The sequence below is a fragment of the Carcharhinus amblyrhynchos genome, chromosome 7 (assembly GCF_965287045.1).
Source record: "Carcharhinus amblyrhynchos chromosome 7, sCarAmb.v2.hapA, whole genome shotgun sequence".
Taxonomy (NCBI): domain Eukaryota; kingdom Metazoa; phylum Chordata; class Chondrichthyes; order Carcharhiniformes; family Carcharhinidae; genus Carcharhinus; species Carcharhinus amblyrhynchos.
This window is the reverse complement of record NC_137330.1, coordinates 103,543,913-103,561,389: the sequence shown is the minus strand read 5'-3', so window position 1 is coordinate 103,561,389 and position 17,477 is coordinate 103,543,913. Positions and strand designations below refer to the sequence as shown.

The following is a 17,477-nucleotide window of genomic DNA, read 5'->3' as shown; positions in this document are numbered from 1 at the left end:
CATCAGTATGTGATGTTTGCTATAGATGAAGATTGCCAGGCTGCAAGATTCACCAGGTTCGTGGCCGAGAGTCAGCATGTAGCCAACTGTAGCCATGTGGCTTTAAGGGCTTCATGGCAGCAGCCACTGATATTTATAAACTGCTAGGGCTACCATTTCATCAATGTACAGTAGGTGTGTGATCACCAGAGGCACATAATGCATGTTTGTGCCAGGAATTCTGGGAGTTGCATGATGCCTATGTCCTGAGGCAAGCACTCACAGGTGCTTGAGATTTTCGAAGGGCCAGAATGTCTGCAGGGATAGCCGCTTGAGGATAAAGGATAAAATGCTGGTGGTGTGTTATCTTCAGATTCATTCCAAGAAGAGTCACAACATTGTGCACAGAACCACACATTTCCTAATATAGCAGACCATTGGATTCTGAAGACCCTTGTAAGGATAAAAAGTTTAAAGTTTTAGTTTTAGCTGAATTTGTTGGCAGTTGGGGACACAGTATCAGAGAGAGAACCTCTTTCAACTCTGTCAGGAGAAACTGAACAAGGAAATTGCAAAGATGCAAGCTTCCGAAGGAACAGGTTATAATCTAGACAATCAGGAAACTGGGACAAAATGAAAGTTTAAAATGACTGGAGTTAAAAGAACAGAGACCAAGGTATTAACAAAGTGTTCTAAGTTAAAGAGACAATTGCAGTAAGCAAATTTAAAACGGGACAGCAGACTTCAAAGGTAAATCAAATGTCCAAAGCCAGTTTAATATAAGCAAGAATTGAAATAATTATAAACAACTTGTACAGCAGACAAGACAAAAAAATCCAAAAAAGGGTTGATGTAAAGGGTTGGTGTACCACAAGGATCTGTTTTGGGGCCACTGCTGCTTGTCATTTTTATAAATGACCTGGATGAGGGCGGAGAAGGATAGGTTAGTAAATTTGCGGATGACACTAAAGTTAGTGGAGTTGTGGACAGCGCGGCAGGATGTTGCAGGTTACAGAGGGACATAAATAAGCTGCAGAGCTGGGCTGAGAGGTGACAAATGGAGTTTAATGCGGAAAAGTGTGAAGTGACTCACTTTGGAAGGAGTAACAGGAGTACAGAGTACTGAGCTAATGGTAAGATACTTGGTATTATGAATGAGCAAAGAGATCTCGGTGTTCACATGCATAGATCCCTGAAAGTTGGCACCCAGGTTGATAGGGTTATTAAGAAGGCATATGGTGTGTTAAGCTTTTGTTGGCAGAGGGATTGAGTTTCGGAACCATGAAGTCATGTTACAACTGTACAAAACTCTGATGCGGTCACAGTTGGAGTACTGTGGACAGTTCTGGTCGCTGCATCATAGGAAGGACGTGGAAGCATTGAAAGGGTGCAGAGGAGATTTACCAGGATGTTGCCTGTGTGGTGGGAAGTTTTTGTGAGGAAAGGCTGAGGGACTTGAGGCTGTTTTCGTTAGAGAGAAGGTTAAGAAGTGACTTAACAGAGGCATATAAGATGATCACAGGGTTAGATAGGGTGGACAGTGAGAGCCTTTTTCCTCAGATGGAGATGGCTAGTACGAGGAGACATAACTTTAAATTGAGGAGTGATAGATATAGGACAAATATCAGAAGTAGATTCTTTACTCAAGAGCGTAATAAGGGTGTGGAATGCCCTGCCTGCAACAGTAGTGGACTTGCCAACATTGAGCATTTAAATGATCATTGGATAAACAAATGGATGATATTGGAATAGTGTAGGTTAGATAGGCTTTAGATTGGTTTTACAGGGTGATGCAACATCAAGGGCTGAAGGGCCTGTGCTGCACTGTAATGTTCTATGTTCTCAAATCCTGGATTGGACTCACTGTCAGAAATGGAATAGAAATATTATTTAAAAGTGCCATTTGGAAAACCTGGACTCAATTTCAGAATACAAATTGTTAAGGGAAAGCATTACTGTAAGAGAATATTTTAAAGCATGTTTTAGAGAGTGGTGTTTGGAAACTCTCATGTGACAATCAGCTGGGGGGATTCTGAGGAGAAATTCACATTCACTTGAGGTTCAGACTGAAGTGTGTATTTGACCACAGCCATCTTGGATGTTTAAAGGGATGTTGCGTTACTAAAACTATTATAGATTAAAATATAATCCGCGATAAGCGTTAATCTTAAAATCTGTGCGTCTTTGTTAAGCTAAAAGGGAGTAAAGCAGTATTGCATATTAATCCACCTTTTTATGTTTAATTTTTTTTCTCGTTGTTAAAACAATTAGCAGTCCTGTGATTCTCTTCCTCCACATTTTATAAAAAACTTAGTCTTTTGAGCCAAGGTTCCATTCTGGGATCTTCCTGTTCAATTATAACATCAACTGGGATCATAACAAATTCAAGGGTTCTGAAAAAGATAGAGATAGTGGATGTGCTTGTTATGATATTACAAAACTCCTTAGATTCAAAATTGTCCCACTAGATTGGAACTTTGCAAATGTTACACTGCTTTTCAAAAAAGGAGGGAAAGAGAAAACAATGAACTAAAGGCCGGTTAGTGTAACATCAGTTGTTAGTCAAAATGTTGGAATCTACAAGTAAGGAAGTCTTAATGATGTACTTAGAAAAGCAATGTATTATTAGGAATAATCAACATAGTTTTATCAAAAGGACATCCTGTTTGGCAAGTTTATTAGAGTTTTTGACAATGTAACTAGTAGATAAAGGGGGACCATAGATGGATATCCAAAAGGCATTTGATAAGATGCCATAGGAAACGTTAATACACAAAATAAGGGCTCATGAAGTTGGATGGTAATACATTCCATGGATAGAGGACTGGTAGAAAATAGGAAGTCAGCACAAAGGGGGTTATTCAATTTGACAAGCAATGAACAGCACAGTGTCACAAGGATCAATGCAGAAGCCGCAGCTATTTACAATCTATATTAATGACATAGATGAAGAGACAGAGTAATGTATCTAAATTTCCTGAGATACCAAGCTAAGTAGAAAGATAAGCTGTGGGAAAGAGGCAGAAGAGGCAAAGAGATATGAGCAGCTTAGGTGACTAGGCAACAAGATAGCAGATGGAATATAATAGAGGGAAATGTACAATTATTCACTACAATTGAAATATAAAAGCAGAATCATTTTTAAAAGTTGAGAAACTTTTAAGTATGGATGTTCAAAATGACTTGGTTAACACTGCTGCTTCACAGCTTCAGGGACTTGGGTTCAATTACTGGTTTGGGTCACTATCTGTGAGGATTCTCTCCGTGTCTGCGTGGGTTTCCTCTGGGTGCTCCAGAAACCTCCCACACTCCAAAGATGTGCAGGTTAGGTTGATTGGCCATGTTAAATTGCCCCTTAGTGTCCCAGGATGTGTACGTTAGGTTAGAGATTAGCGGATAAATGTATGGGGTTATGGGGATTGGCCTGGAAAGGATTGTTGTTGGTGCAGACTCGATGGGCCGAATGGCCTCCTTCTGCACTGTAAGGTTTCTATGATGAGTTGGGTGTACTTGTACAAGGAATGCAAAAGTTAGTATGCAGCTGCAAGCAAGCAAATTAGAAGACAAATTGGCGTTTGGAGTACAATAATTTAGAAATCTTGCTATACTTGTACAGTATTTTAGTGAGACCACATCTGCAGCAGTGTGCGCAGTTTTGGTATCCACATTTAAGAAAGAATATATTTGCAATAGAAGTGGTCAAGCAAAGGTTCACTAAATTGGACCCTGGGATGAGGCCTTTATAGTGAGAGGCTGAGTAAATTACACTTATCTTCTCCGGAGTTTAGAAGAATAAGAAGCAATCTCATTGAAACTTACAAAATTCTGAAGGGGCTTGATAAGGTGGACGTTGATTGTTTTCATTGGTAGGGGATCTATAGGTTGTGGATGCTGAATTGTTGAAATATTTAAGGCTGGGATAAACTCTCTTCAACCCTACTGGTGAAACACCTCATGAAGACCAAAAATATTTTCAGGAAGAACGATCATTCAAGGCACTACAAATTGGCACAAATTCATAGTTTATACTTGCACCTTCTTTCCCTTGACTGACTGCTCGAAAAAATTTTAAGTTGCATGCTCATGCTGTGCACTCCTTTAAGTCATCATCAAAGGATTGGATAGGGTGGACAGTGAGAGCCTTTTACCTCAGATGGTGATGGCTAACACAAGGGGACATAGCTTTAAATTAAGGGGTGGTAATTATAGGACGGATGTCAGAGTTAGGTTCTTTACTCAGAGGGTAGTAAGGTCGTGGAATGCTCTGCCTGCAGCAGTTGTGGACTCGCCAACTTTAAGGGCATTCAAATGGTCAGTGGATAGGCATATGGGTAACATTGGAATGGTTTAGGTTAGAGGGTCATTAGATTGGTTCCACTGGTCGGCGCAACATCGAGGGCCGAAGGGCCTGTACTGCGCTGTAATGTTCTATGTTCTATCATTGGCTTTCTATATTGTCAAGCTTTTTACTATTCGTTAAACACTACAAACATGTTATATTTACCTACTTAACCATTTCCTTAAATTGAGATATCTTCACTATATTGTGGTTACTTTGTTCTCTGTATTCACAACGTTGTTACTTTCTTTCTTGGAGAATACCCTCACACTGTTGGGTGCAAGTTAATCTTGCAGTTTTAAGAGACGCCCTTCCCCTTTTTATTCAGGGAAACTATTCATAGACCATAGGCATTGTTCTTATTATTCCATTTAACTATTTTCTGTTGTTTTTATTATGCATGATCTGCATCCCCAAACTAAACTATACTAAATCTTAGTATGCTGACAGCCCTTATCACAACAGTAATGGGTTTTAGGAAGTGGCAGACACAAGAACATAAGAACTAGGAGCAGGAGTAGGCCACTTGGCCCCTCGAGCCAGCTCCGCCATTCAATAAGATCATGGCTGGTCTTTTCGTGGACTCAGCTCCACTTAGCTGCCCGCTCACCATAACCCTTAATTCCTTTACTGTTCAAAAATCTATCAATCTTTGCCTTAAAAACATTCAACAAGGTAGCCTCAATTACTTCACTGGGCAGGGAATTCCACAGATTCACAACCCTTTGATTTTTTGATTTGATTTACTATTGTCATACGTATTAACATACAGTGAAAAGTATTGTTTCTTGTACACTATACAGACAAAACATACCATTCATTGAAAAGGAAACGAGAGAGCGCAGAATGTATTGTTACAGTCAGAGCTAGAGAAAGATCAACTTAATGCAAGGTAAGTCCATTCAAAAATGTGACAGCAGCAGTGAAGAATCTGTATTTGAGTTGGTGGGTACGTGACCTCAGATTTTTGTATCTTTTTCCCCGAAGGAAGAAGGTGGAAGAGAGAATGTGTGGGGTCCTTAATTATGCTGGCTGCTTTGCCAAGGCAGCAGGAAATGTAGACAGGATCAATGGATGGGAGGCTGGTTTGCATGATGGATTGTACGGCATTCACGACCCTTTGTAGTTTCTTGCAATCTTGGCCAGAGCAGGTGCCATACCAAGCTGTGATACAACCAGAAAGAATGCCTTGGGTGAAGGAGTTCCTCTTCAACTCAGTCCTAAATCAGCTCCCCCTTATTGTGAGGCTGTGCCCCCTAGTTCTGGTTTCACCTGCCAGTGGAAACAACCTCCCTGCTTCTCCCTTATCTACTTCCTTCATAATTTTATAGGCTTCTATAAGATCCCCCCTTATTCTTCAAAATTCCAGTGATCATGATCACTGATCATGTCACGTCATGCACATATTTCAGCAGCACTTAATGGTTGAAAAAACTGTAAATATATAATGCACATCAGCAGTCCCCAAGAAATGGGCCACGGATCTGATTCAGAGAGTTTAGCATTCAACAAAATCTGTACATTTATGAAAGCAGTTTAAAGCAACAAAATTGCACATTTTTAAAAAAGTGATTTTGTCGTCTTTTTTTCCCCACAGTGGTTTAGTTTAAACCAAAAATAAAATCACAAAGTTTTGCAGAAATCTATTTATTACAAGGCAGAAAGATAAAGGTCAAATTTACATGGCATTTAATAGCACAAACCACTCCTTGGTTATACATTGCAGTATGTCTGTGGTTACAACTGCTTCAGGAAGCAGTGTTTAGTAAGCAGGTCCAGTTGATTGGTTGCTTTTTTTGGCAAGTCATTCTTGCAGCCTTAGCAACAATAAAATTCAAGCTGTACACAGGACTATTTACATACCTTAGTATCATTATATTTAAGTACCTTATTCTGATACGTCAGGCTGTAGCTTATTAGAGAAGGAAACCAAAGATTACAAAATACATGCGTTATCATATTAACATTTCAAAAGAAGCATTTAAATTTCTGCAATATTAATTCAAAACCCTTGGAAAAGTCATCAATACGCTTTTTAGAAGGGATTTCAAATAATTACCAATATTACCAAGGAAACCTTGAATTTTCTTGTACATAAAATTAAGACTATAACGATCTCGTAGGATTTTACGATTAGTTCTGGTTATACCGATTTCACTTATGTGAAAGCTGATGAGGGGGGGGTGTCACCATAAAAAAAAAAATCAGTTCTTTGGCTTGCAGCTATTTTTCTAAATTTCACAATAATTATATGCAAACTCCGAGGAATGGAAAAGAAACATCCCTTAATAGGATTGAATAAAAGTATTCCAAGTGATTCAGGTTATTCATGAAACTTTCAAAGTGCAAATCCTTTGATGTGTTTTTGTTATCTATCAGACTGCTGACCTAAAATGGTACATTTTTTTGTCAAATTTTAGACCCTTTATCTGTAACACATTAATCATAATATTTACAAACATGACATTGGTCTACTTATTACACCCAAAATATTTCAAAACGTTTTTGAATTGCTAAAAATCACTAATCTCATCGAAAATTATTATGGACCTTTAAATCTTGACTTTTGGTAAATATTTGGACAAAATTACATTGCACTTTTTATTGAGCAATGTTAATTTTTCACTTTGCTTACTTTCCTTGATTAAAAAAAAGTGAACTATTATTTGGGAAACATAAATTGAAGCCTAAAGCTTCTTCTCGAGGAAGGAATGGGAAGAGAATCTAAAGTGCATCATCCCAAGGCCATGGGTGCCAGTATTTGCTGCCCTTGAACTGAGCTGCTTGCTCAGCCGTTTCAAAGGGCAGTTCAGAGTCACATTGCTGGCTGTGGGTCTGAAGTCACATCTAGCGCAGACCAGTTAAGGATGATAGATTTCTTTCGTCAAAAGGGAAGGAAATAAATTTGCCTAACAAACTCGACTGAATTTTTTTGAGGAGATGACCAGTTGTGTAGATGAGGGAAATGCAGTTGGTGTAGTTTATATGGATTTCACCAATGTCTTTGACAAGGTCTCACATGGGAGACTCAAGGAAGGCAAATGCACATGGGATACAGGGTAATTTGATAAAGTGGATTCAAAATCAGCTTAGTAGAAAACAGAGGGTGATGACAGAAGGTTGCATTAGTAACTGGAAGCCAGTGTCCAGTGGCACATCACACAGATCTGTACTGTGTTCCCTATTATTTGTCATTGTTATATAATGAATGTAGACTGTGGGGGGGTAGGATTAGGAAATTTGCAGAAGGCACAAAGATTGGCCAGGTGATTAACAATGAGATTGACTGTGTTAGGCTACAAGAATATATATACAGGATGGTCACATGGGCAGATAAGGGGCAGATCGAATTTAACCCTGAAAGGTGTATAGTGATGTTGAGGAATTCAACGAGCAAGTATTCAGTGAATGGCATAACACTAGGAAGTTATGAGGAACAATGGGACTTTGGTACGTTTCTCCACAGATCTCTGAAGGCAGAAAGGCATGTTAGTGGAATGGTGAAAAAGGCATATGGGGCACTTGCCTTTACCAATCGAGGCAGGGAGGTCATGTTGGAGTTGTATAGAACTTTGGTGAAGCCACAGTTGGATTACTATGTGCAATTCTAGTCACCATATTAAAGGAAGGGTATAACTGCAGTGGTGGGGATGCAGAGGAGATACACCAGGATGTTGCCTGGGTTGAAGCATTTAAGTTATGAAGAGAGGTTTGATAAACTTGGATTGCTTTCATTGGAGCAGAGAAGATTGAGGAGTGACCTGATAGAGGTGTACAAGATTATGAAAGGCATGGACAAGGTGGATATGGAGCAACTGTTTCCCTCAGTTGAAGGGCCAGTCGTGAGAAGGCACAAGTTCAAAATAAGAGGCAGAGAGCCTACTGCAGATGTGAGGAAAAACCTTTTAACTAGAAGATGGTGGTGGTCTGGAATGTTCTGCTTGGGAGAGTGGTGGAGGCAGGGTGCCTCACATCCTTAAAACGTAGCTAAATGAGCACTTAGAATCATACAGTGCAAAGAAGCCTTCCAGCACACTGAATCTACACCAATACTGTGAAACACCTGACCTCATATCTAATCCCATTTACCAGTACTTGGCCCATAGCCTTGAATGTTACATCGTGCCAAGTGCTCATCTGGGCATGTCATAACATTCAAGGCTATGGGCTTGTAAGTGCTGGTGTGGATTAGGTAGGTACGTTAGGTGGTTCTCATGTATTGGTGCAGATGTGATGGGCCAAAGGGCCTCTTCTGCACTGTGAGATTCCAAGAAGGCCATTAGATTGTGGATAGAAAGGTTTCAGTCTTCCTTCCTCTTCCTCACTGCATGGTTTCTGGTCACAGAATCATAGAATAGTTTTAGCACAGAATGAGGCCTTTTGGCCCATCATGTCTATGCTCACTCTCTAAAGGAGCAATTCACCTAGTCCTATTCCCCTGCCTTCTCCTGTATGTTAGCAGAGTTCACGTTGGTGAAGTCAAAACTAAGACAGAGCCCTGCTTTACAAGTAGGTTTATTGACTTTGGTTTGTACCAACATTCCTCAGGCTCACCCAGTGTCCGAGCTATCCCCCTTTATATTCAAACATTCTTCAGTGTTTCCCTTAAAAATGTAATTCACATTAACCGTTAACATAGTAATTGATAAGACACTGCCATCCTGCACATTCTTCCTTTTCAAATAATAATCCAATTCCCTTTTATTTGCCTCAATTGAACATGCCTCCACATTCTCAGGCAATGCATTCCAGATGCTAAAAACTCCTGCATGAAAAGGCTTTTCTTTATGTCACTGTTCTTCCTTTGTCAATTACTTTAAATTTAAGCCTACTGATTCTTGTTTTCTTCCACCACTGGCCCATTTTGAATACCTCTATGAAATCTTTTCTTCGCCTCCTCTTCGCCAAGGAAAACAGTCCCAACCACTCCCAGCTATCTACACAACTGAAGTTCAAAAGCTTGGGTACTGGCTGTAGTTATCTATGAAGGCCTTCTCAATCTTGCCCCTTGTCCCTGAGGTGTGGAGACCTTTGGGTTAAATCACTACCAGTCAACACTCTCTCTCAAAAGGGGAGAGCAGCCTAGAATTTGGGTGCCCAGAACTGTACACAACATTCCAGTTGAGACCAAATTAGTGATTTATACAAATTTAACATAACTTCCACTGAATGTGAAATACGAACTATTTCTATCTCCACACATTCTGCCAGGCCTGCTGAGTTTTTCCAGCTTTTTATGTTTTTATTTAACACAATTTCCTTGCTTTTGTACTCTATGCCCCTATTGATAAAGCCTAGGAGACTGTACGCTTTATTAACTATGGTCTCAACTTGCCCAGCCACATTCAATGATTCTGAACATATATGCCCAGGTGGTTTCTCTACTCCTGCACCCACTTTACAACTGTAATCTCTTTTGTACTTTGTCTGCAATCTGGCTACCAAATGAATCACCTCACACAACTCTGCATTAAATTCTCCCAATCATACACATTGCAAAAGATTACTAGCCTATGACTGGGAGCAATTGGTTTGTGATTTGTTGATGTTTGTAAAAGATACTTCAGCACCTACAATACCACTCCCTGTAATATATACTCTTGAAGCTTGAGCAATAATACGATGGCACGGTAGCACAGTGGTTAGCACTGCTGCTTCAATTCCTGGCTTGGGTCACTGTATGTGTGGAGTGTGCACATTCTCCTCGTGTCTGCGTGGGTTTCCTCTGGGTGCTCCGGTTTCCTCCCACAGTCCAAAGATGTGTCGGTTAGGTTAATTGGCCATGCTAAAAATTGCCCTTAGTGTCCTGAGATGTGTAGGTTAGAAGGATTAGTGGGTAAATATGTAGGGATATGGGGTAGGGCCTGGTTGGGATTGTGGTCAGTGCAGACTCCATGGGCCGAATGGCCTTTTTCTGTACTGTAGGATTTCTATGATTTGTATGACAATAGAAGAACCCAAAAAGAGCAAATTGGTGGATGTTAAATGTGCACATACTAAGTCTTTTATCAAGATGGCATCCAGCACACATCATGTCTGAAGTGTGAACGCACACTGCAGATGCCACTTTGGAACACTAAAGGCACTCATAGTGCACAAAACAATTGGCACAACAGAATTCAATTCCGCTCCCAAGGTCTCATTCATTCAGATGGCTGCAAGGGTCCAATTCAAAAGGAAAAAAAAATGGAGAAAGAAAGGAAGGAAAGAAGGAAAGAAATAAAACTTGTTTCATAACTTCAGGACATCCCAAAGTTACATCCAATTAAGTACTTTTGAGGTATAATATAGGTGTTGTGAGAAACACAGCCACAGAAACATAGCAAGATTTCATGAACAGCAATGCGATATAGACCAAATAATCTGTTTCAGTGATAATAACTGAGGAATAAATCCCTTACTCTTCTTCAAAACGATGCCATGGGATCTTCAATATGATAGAGCAGACTGGGTTTGGGTTAACATCCTATCTGAATGGCCACCATTGTCAGTCTAGTTTTTTGTGCTTAGGTCTTAAGAATGATACTGAATCCCATGACTTTCAAATTCAGAGACAACAGCACCACAACTTAGGTAAGGTGACAGTTGTGGGTAGGATCTTTCAGTAAGGAGAGCTTTATTTTGATTCTTGCCTGTGCAATACCTAATTGTGTTCAATTCACTCCACGGTACCAAAATGAGATAAACATTCAGTTCTCCAATGAATCTAATTTCAGTGCAAAGGCACTATTTTCAGTTGCAAGTTGTATTCAAAAGATAAGCAAGAATTCGTACTCAAAGAAAATACCTGTTCTGTTTTGTTGTTGTTTGATGATTTCTGTGTTGCCAGGGTAGGTAGACAGTCTACTGTCTTGTTTAGTCTGTTCGCTGAAACAGATGAACAAAAGTATTTGAAAAATAAGAATTACAATTGAAGTCTACTTAGAGTTAGGTAAAAAGATTGCCATCCAATTTGTGCCCAATTCTATTATAGACACTTCCTAAATTACATTTCATTGCATTTTGCATGACCATCCACAATTACACTTCTAACTGTAGGGTTAAATATAAGGGGATTTGGACACAAAGCATAAATAAATATAGTTGAATCTTTGTAAAATCTAGAAAATCTCCACAAAGAATGAAGCTAAATATATAATATGTCAAAATAAGTGAATAAGTGATAAACATTCACATGAATGACAGATTCAAGACACATTTCAAGGGAATAAGCAGAGCAGATGCGACTAGAAAGCAACTGCTTTATTAATTTACTCAACAAATGGAAGATTTCAAGGCTCAACCAACAAACCCTTAAAAGAACATGTTTCTTTTTCAAGAAGGGAGTGGTGGAAAGAGCTTCCCTGTGTGGTAGTGTAACAAAGTCAAAAATCTTAGTAATTGCTTAAAAAGAGAATTTTTGTCGAAACGTTTTGCCATGCACTCATCGTGACTTTTCATCAAGACGACAAATTCAAGGAGACAACAAAGTTATACTATCATGAGAAGAGACAGCTGACTGGTTGGCAAGTGGACTTTGGTTGATTGAGGCTTTGCCATGAAGAATGTATCAATTCATGGTGACTGACATTGATTAGCATTGTTTGAAATTTAAACCTGGCAGCTTGATTCTGATTGGTCGAGACATTGTCCTGAGGAATGAACTAGCAAATGGCTGTCATTTACTTTGTTTAGCTAAAACAGGGGCAATGTGTGTACGTGTCCTTTCTGTCTTCAGGGAACTACAATTAGTATATGCTGTGTATTAATATATGCTGCTTCCAATATACACAAATGTGTCAGATTTGAGCAGGATGGATAACTTTAAATTTGTTGCCAGAGTAATTCTTAACACACCGATTATTTAACACGTAAGTCAGCACGGAAAGCGACTAGCCCAGATGGAGTACTCGGACAAGTACTCAGATCGTGCATGGATCAGTTGGTGGGGGCATTCGCAGACATCTTCAACCTCTCTTTACAACAATCTGAGGTCCTATCTGCTTCAAGAAGACGACCATCATCCTAGTACCTAAGAAAAGCAAGCAGCATGCTTAATGACTATAATCTGGTGGCTCTGACATTCATTATTATGAAGTGTTTCAAAAGGCTAGTCATGGCACGAATCAATTCCAGCCTTCTGGACTGCCTGATCCACTACAGTTTGCCTACCACTGCAACATATCCACAGCAGGCGCCATCTCTCTGGCCCTGCACTCAACCCTGGAACACCTAGTCAATAAAGACACCTTTGTCATTTATTAACTAGAGCTCAGCATTCTATTAAACTTATCTCCAAACTCAGTGGCCTGGGCCTCAGCTCCTCGCTTTACGACTGGATCCTGAACTTCCTAGCTCACAGATCACAATCAATAAGGATAGGCAACAACATCTCCTCCACAATCATCCTCAACAAAGGTGTCCCACAAGACTGTATTCCCAGCCCCCTACTATACTCCTTATGCACCTATGACTATGTGGCCAAATTCCCCTCCAATTCAATTTTCAGGTTTGCTGATGACACCACTGTAGTGGGTCAGATCTCAAACAATGATGAGATAGAGAATCTGGTGAATTGGTGCAGCAACAATAATCTCTCCCTTAATGTCAACAAAATGACGGAGCTTGTCATCGACTTCAGGAAGCGTAAAGGAGAACATGCCCATCTACATCAATGGGGATGAAATGGAAAGGATTGAGAACTTCAAGTTTTTAGGTGTTCATGTCACCAACAACCTGTCCTGGTCCCCCCATGCTGACACTATTGTTAAGAAAGCCCACCAACACTTCTGCCTTCTCAGAAGATGAAGGAAATTTGGCATGGCAGCTCCAACTCTCACCAACGTTTACAGATCCACCATAGAAAGCATGTTTTCTAGCTGTATCACAGCTTGGTATTGCTCTTGCCCTGCTCATGGCTGTTAAAAAACTACAAAAGGTCGTGAATGTAGCCCAATCCATCACGCAAACCAGCCTCCCATCCATTGACTCTGTCTACACCTCCTGCTGCCTCTGCAAAGCAGCCAGCATAATTAAGGACCCCACACACCCGGGCATTCTTTCTTTCACCTTCTTCCATTGGGAAAAAAATACAAAAGTCTGAAGTCACATAGCAACTGACTCAAGAACAGCTTCTTTGCTGATGCCGTCAGACCTTTGACTGGACCTACCTTGCATTAAGTCGATCTTTCTCTACACTCTAGCTATGACTGTAACACTACATTCTGCATTCTCTCCTTTCCTTCTCTACGACCAGTTTGCTTTGTCTGTATAGTGTGCAAGAAACAATACTTCTCACTGAATGCCAATACATCTGACAATAATAAATCAAATCAATTCAAATGTTGTCCAATTATGGAAACATATCTAATGCTGGACACTGTGCTTTGACATTTGCAAGTACAAGCTAGTTGAGTAGTCTGTACCTTGCCAGTTGTGAACTACAGAAGGGATATGCTGTTTGATATGACCTTCCAGGCATTAGGATATACTGACTACATACCTAGCATCATACAGGCACTGAAATCCTACTCCTTGCATATTTCTTACCTGTGGATAATATGTTTGCTAAATTTGTAGTTGCATGTCCAAAGATGTGCAGGTGAGGTGGATTGACTATGCTAACTTGTCCCAAGATGTGTAGGTTAAATGGATTAGCCATGGTACATGTGTGGAGTTGTGGGAATATAGTGGGGGAAAAGGGCCTGGACAAGGTACTCTGATGGAGAGAGTCGATGCACACTCGATGGGCCAAATGATCTCCTTCTGCACTGTATGGATTCTATGATGTAATAATTTTCTTATAGGTCTTAACGATTCCATGCTATAAATAGGTTCCAAGCCATTGTTTCAATCTTGTATCCTGGAAGTTAATGGCCACCCTGACCAGATTATTTTGCGTTATATTTCCCACAAACTGATGAACGGGCCTAAGGCCATCATTTTTGGCCCTGAAAAATGCTCAGTTTATCACAGATTACCCAGGAAGGGCAAGGTATCTCAAAACATTGAGCAACAAGTGAAGCTAGCTTGCATTAGTAGCACAAGCAGTATTCACCACTAACAAAATGCTGCCGATAAGCCAAAAGTACTTTCTGCCTATCACACAAATGAATGAATTTCACTGCCAGTAGGTCATATATCCCAAAGACTGGATGATTATAAAAACAGCATGTCCCTTCCGCAGTTTGCAATGAGCAAGAGACGTGTCAATGAGGCCCACCTTCTTGTCAGCTGTCACCTTCAAACATGCATGCACCGGTCAATACCTCGTTCCTGCTAGGGAGGTAAAATTGAGCCCCAGGTTTTCAAGTGAGAAAACTTCACCCCCCTCACCAATAGGCATTAAAAAAACTGAAACATGAACTTGACAGCAGAGCAGAAGTGAAAGTACAAAAACTATTTCAGCATTTTATGCTTCTGTTTCTGGTCAAAATTTCAGTTCTGACAAAAATACACAGGCTCGATTTGATCCTAGTTTGGGACTAATTCATATGTGCTAATTGAAGACCAATGCCATCAACTGAGCAAAGGAAGTTTAAGCCTATCCTATATCAGAGCGACCGTGAATCATCGGAACCCTCAATCCCACACTTAGTACTGGGCTGGTGATCTTGAGTGCCCAAATATTCAGAAATGGGCAACACATCCTGTCTTATCTGGGCACGCATTGGGCCAGCAGTTAGTTAATATGGTAGGAGGTAGATATATGCACAGCCACACTGGCAAGGATGTTCTGCTGGCAATGAACTAGAAAATAAAACTCCCTTCCACATCCCCCATCCTCTCCATTTCACAAGGTTTCAGTTCAAGAGACTCATCTGATTATTGAAACTATCATGAAATCACGTCCAATAAGCATTGGAAAAACACAAAATTTTTTCACATCTAAATATCACAATTCCTTTTTTGATTCAATATAAAATAATATTCTTTGTAAAGCCACAGTTCTTAAAGCTTACTATTTACATATTTTTTATCCAAAGGAGCAATCCATTCCTATATCTCTGCTATTGTTGCTAAATATTCGTTGCATAAAAATGCAAATTAACACTATCTCTAGTTGTGCAAACCTCCAATTGCTGTCACCCTGAGGGAAGATCTCAAAATCTAAAATTTACACTGAATTTAAGTAGGATAAGATAGCTTGAACACATGCATTTTGTTTTACAAATACCCATGTTTTGGTGAAGGTAGGAATGCACTTCAGAGAGTGAACACAGTATCACTGGGTTTCAACTAGAAATATGGATAAGGATAAATAGCAAAGTGGGCTAATTTCAGTAAGTTGATAAGGGATCTTTAATTAAAAGCCATTTGGTTTGTTGTACATTTGTGCAGACACTCTGAAAGAGTTATCTTTTTACTCACATTCCTTCTGTTCCATCCATATGGAAAGATACCGATTTTTAAAAATTCCTTCAAACATTGGTATTAGAAGATAACAGAGATAACACACTGTTCTGTCTCACCAACTCTAATTTGCAGGAAGGAACTACACAAATTTAAATAATCAGATTAACAGTTCTATCCGTAGTAAACCACTAAAATTTTCATTTCTCTACAAAATGGCTTGTTTCCCTTCCAATTTTTAAAAAATGAATTGCACAGTCAGTATCAATAGTTGTCTTCAACTAAATAGGCTTTTCTTTTAATTAGTAATTCTCCTTCCCCAGAATGCCCAGCCTTACTGTTTCTTTTGACACTATGTGAAAAAGTGATGAACTTATCTTCTTAGCTCAGGTTTAAAATGTGCACATTAGGTTTTCTTATCAGAATTTATTCATGTTTAGTGTGTCACCAGTACAAAATTCTGTTTCACCAAGATAACCCTGCAAAGTATATCTACAAAGTAGGACCAAGTTGTGCACCACGCCAAATGCATAACACAAAATTTAAAGTGGCTCAAAAATTCTTCTGGAGAAAGAATGATTACCAGCTTTTGAAAAAGACTTGCAATATACCGACGCAAGGACGAAAATTAGCAGGCCAGAAATATAATTTTTCCAATTCTCTATTTTCACCTTCTCCCTGAAGGTGGCAATTCAGATGGACAAGGTAGTCAAGAAGGCATTTGGCATGCTGGCCTTCATCAGCAAGGTGTTAAGTATAGGAATTGGAAAATCATGCTGCAGCAATATAAGAATTTGGTTAGGCTGCATTTGGAGTATTGTGTACAATTCTGGTCACTAATGGAAGGATGTTGATGCCATACAAAGGTGCAGAAGAGATTTACCAAGATGTTGTCTGGTTTTAAGGATATGTAAAGAAACGTTGAACAAGCTTGGATTGTTTTCACTTGAGTGTCAGAGGATGAGGGGGGTTCTGACAGAGGTTTACAAGATTATGACAGGCTTGGATAGAGGGGAGAATCAGAGTCTTTTTCCCCCCCAGAGTCGAGGGGTCAATTACTCAGGGGTATTGGTTGAAAGTGGGAGGAGGAAAGTTTACGAGAGATGTAAGGGCAGTTTTTTTTTTACACAGAGGGTGGTGAATAACTGGAACATGCTGCTGGAGGAGGTGGTGGAAGCAGATTCTATAACAGCGTTCAAGTGCATCTAGATAGATGCATGAATAGAGAGGGAATACAGAGATATGAACCACGTAGAAGCAAGGTTTGGTGGGCAAAAGAGCCCGTTCCTGCACTATACTTTTCTTTCTTCTTTAATTCCAACTCTTGGTGGGTGACAATGCTCTTAACCCCATCCTACCCATTTCCCACACTTCTGCTTTCACAGCATCCTCTCCTCCAAGAACCATGATATGGGTGGCATGGTGGCACAGTGGTTAGCACTGCTGCCTCAAAGCGCCAGGGGCCCAGGTTTAATTCCAGCCTTGGGTGACTGAGTGGAGTTTGCACATTCTCCCTGCATCTGCATGGGTTTCCTCTGGTTTCCTCCCACAGCCCAAACACGTGTGGGTTAGGTTGACTGGCCATGCTAAATTACCTGTAGTGTCAAAGGGACTAACAGGGTAAATATGTGGGGTTACAGGATTAGGATCTGGGTGGGATTGTGGTCAGTGCAGACCCGATGAGCCAAATGACCTCCTTCTGCACTGTAGGGATTTTATCGTTCTATAATTGGATTCTCTTGGCCTCACTTTCCACTCCATCTGCGTCCATATTCAATGGCTCATCTTCCACAATTAACGTCACCTCCAGTCCAATGCCACCAAATGT

General features: G+C 40.1%; 1 protein-coding gene across 3 annotated transcripts in view; it reads right to left on the bottom strand.

Moving 5' to 3' along the window:
- Positions 1–17,477, bottom strand: part of armc2 (armadillo repeat containing 2) — a 146,177-nt gene that overhangs the window by 91,831 nt on the left and 36,869 nt on the right. For all 3 annotated transcript variants that reach the window (XM_080192867.1, XM_080192868.1, XM_080192869.1), the window contains one exon: positions 11,106–11,185. In XM_080192867.1, the coding sequence (XP_080048993.1) occupies positions 11,106–11,185 (80 nt within the window). The remainder of the gene's footprint in view (positions 1–11,105; positions 11,186–17,477) is intronic.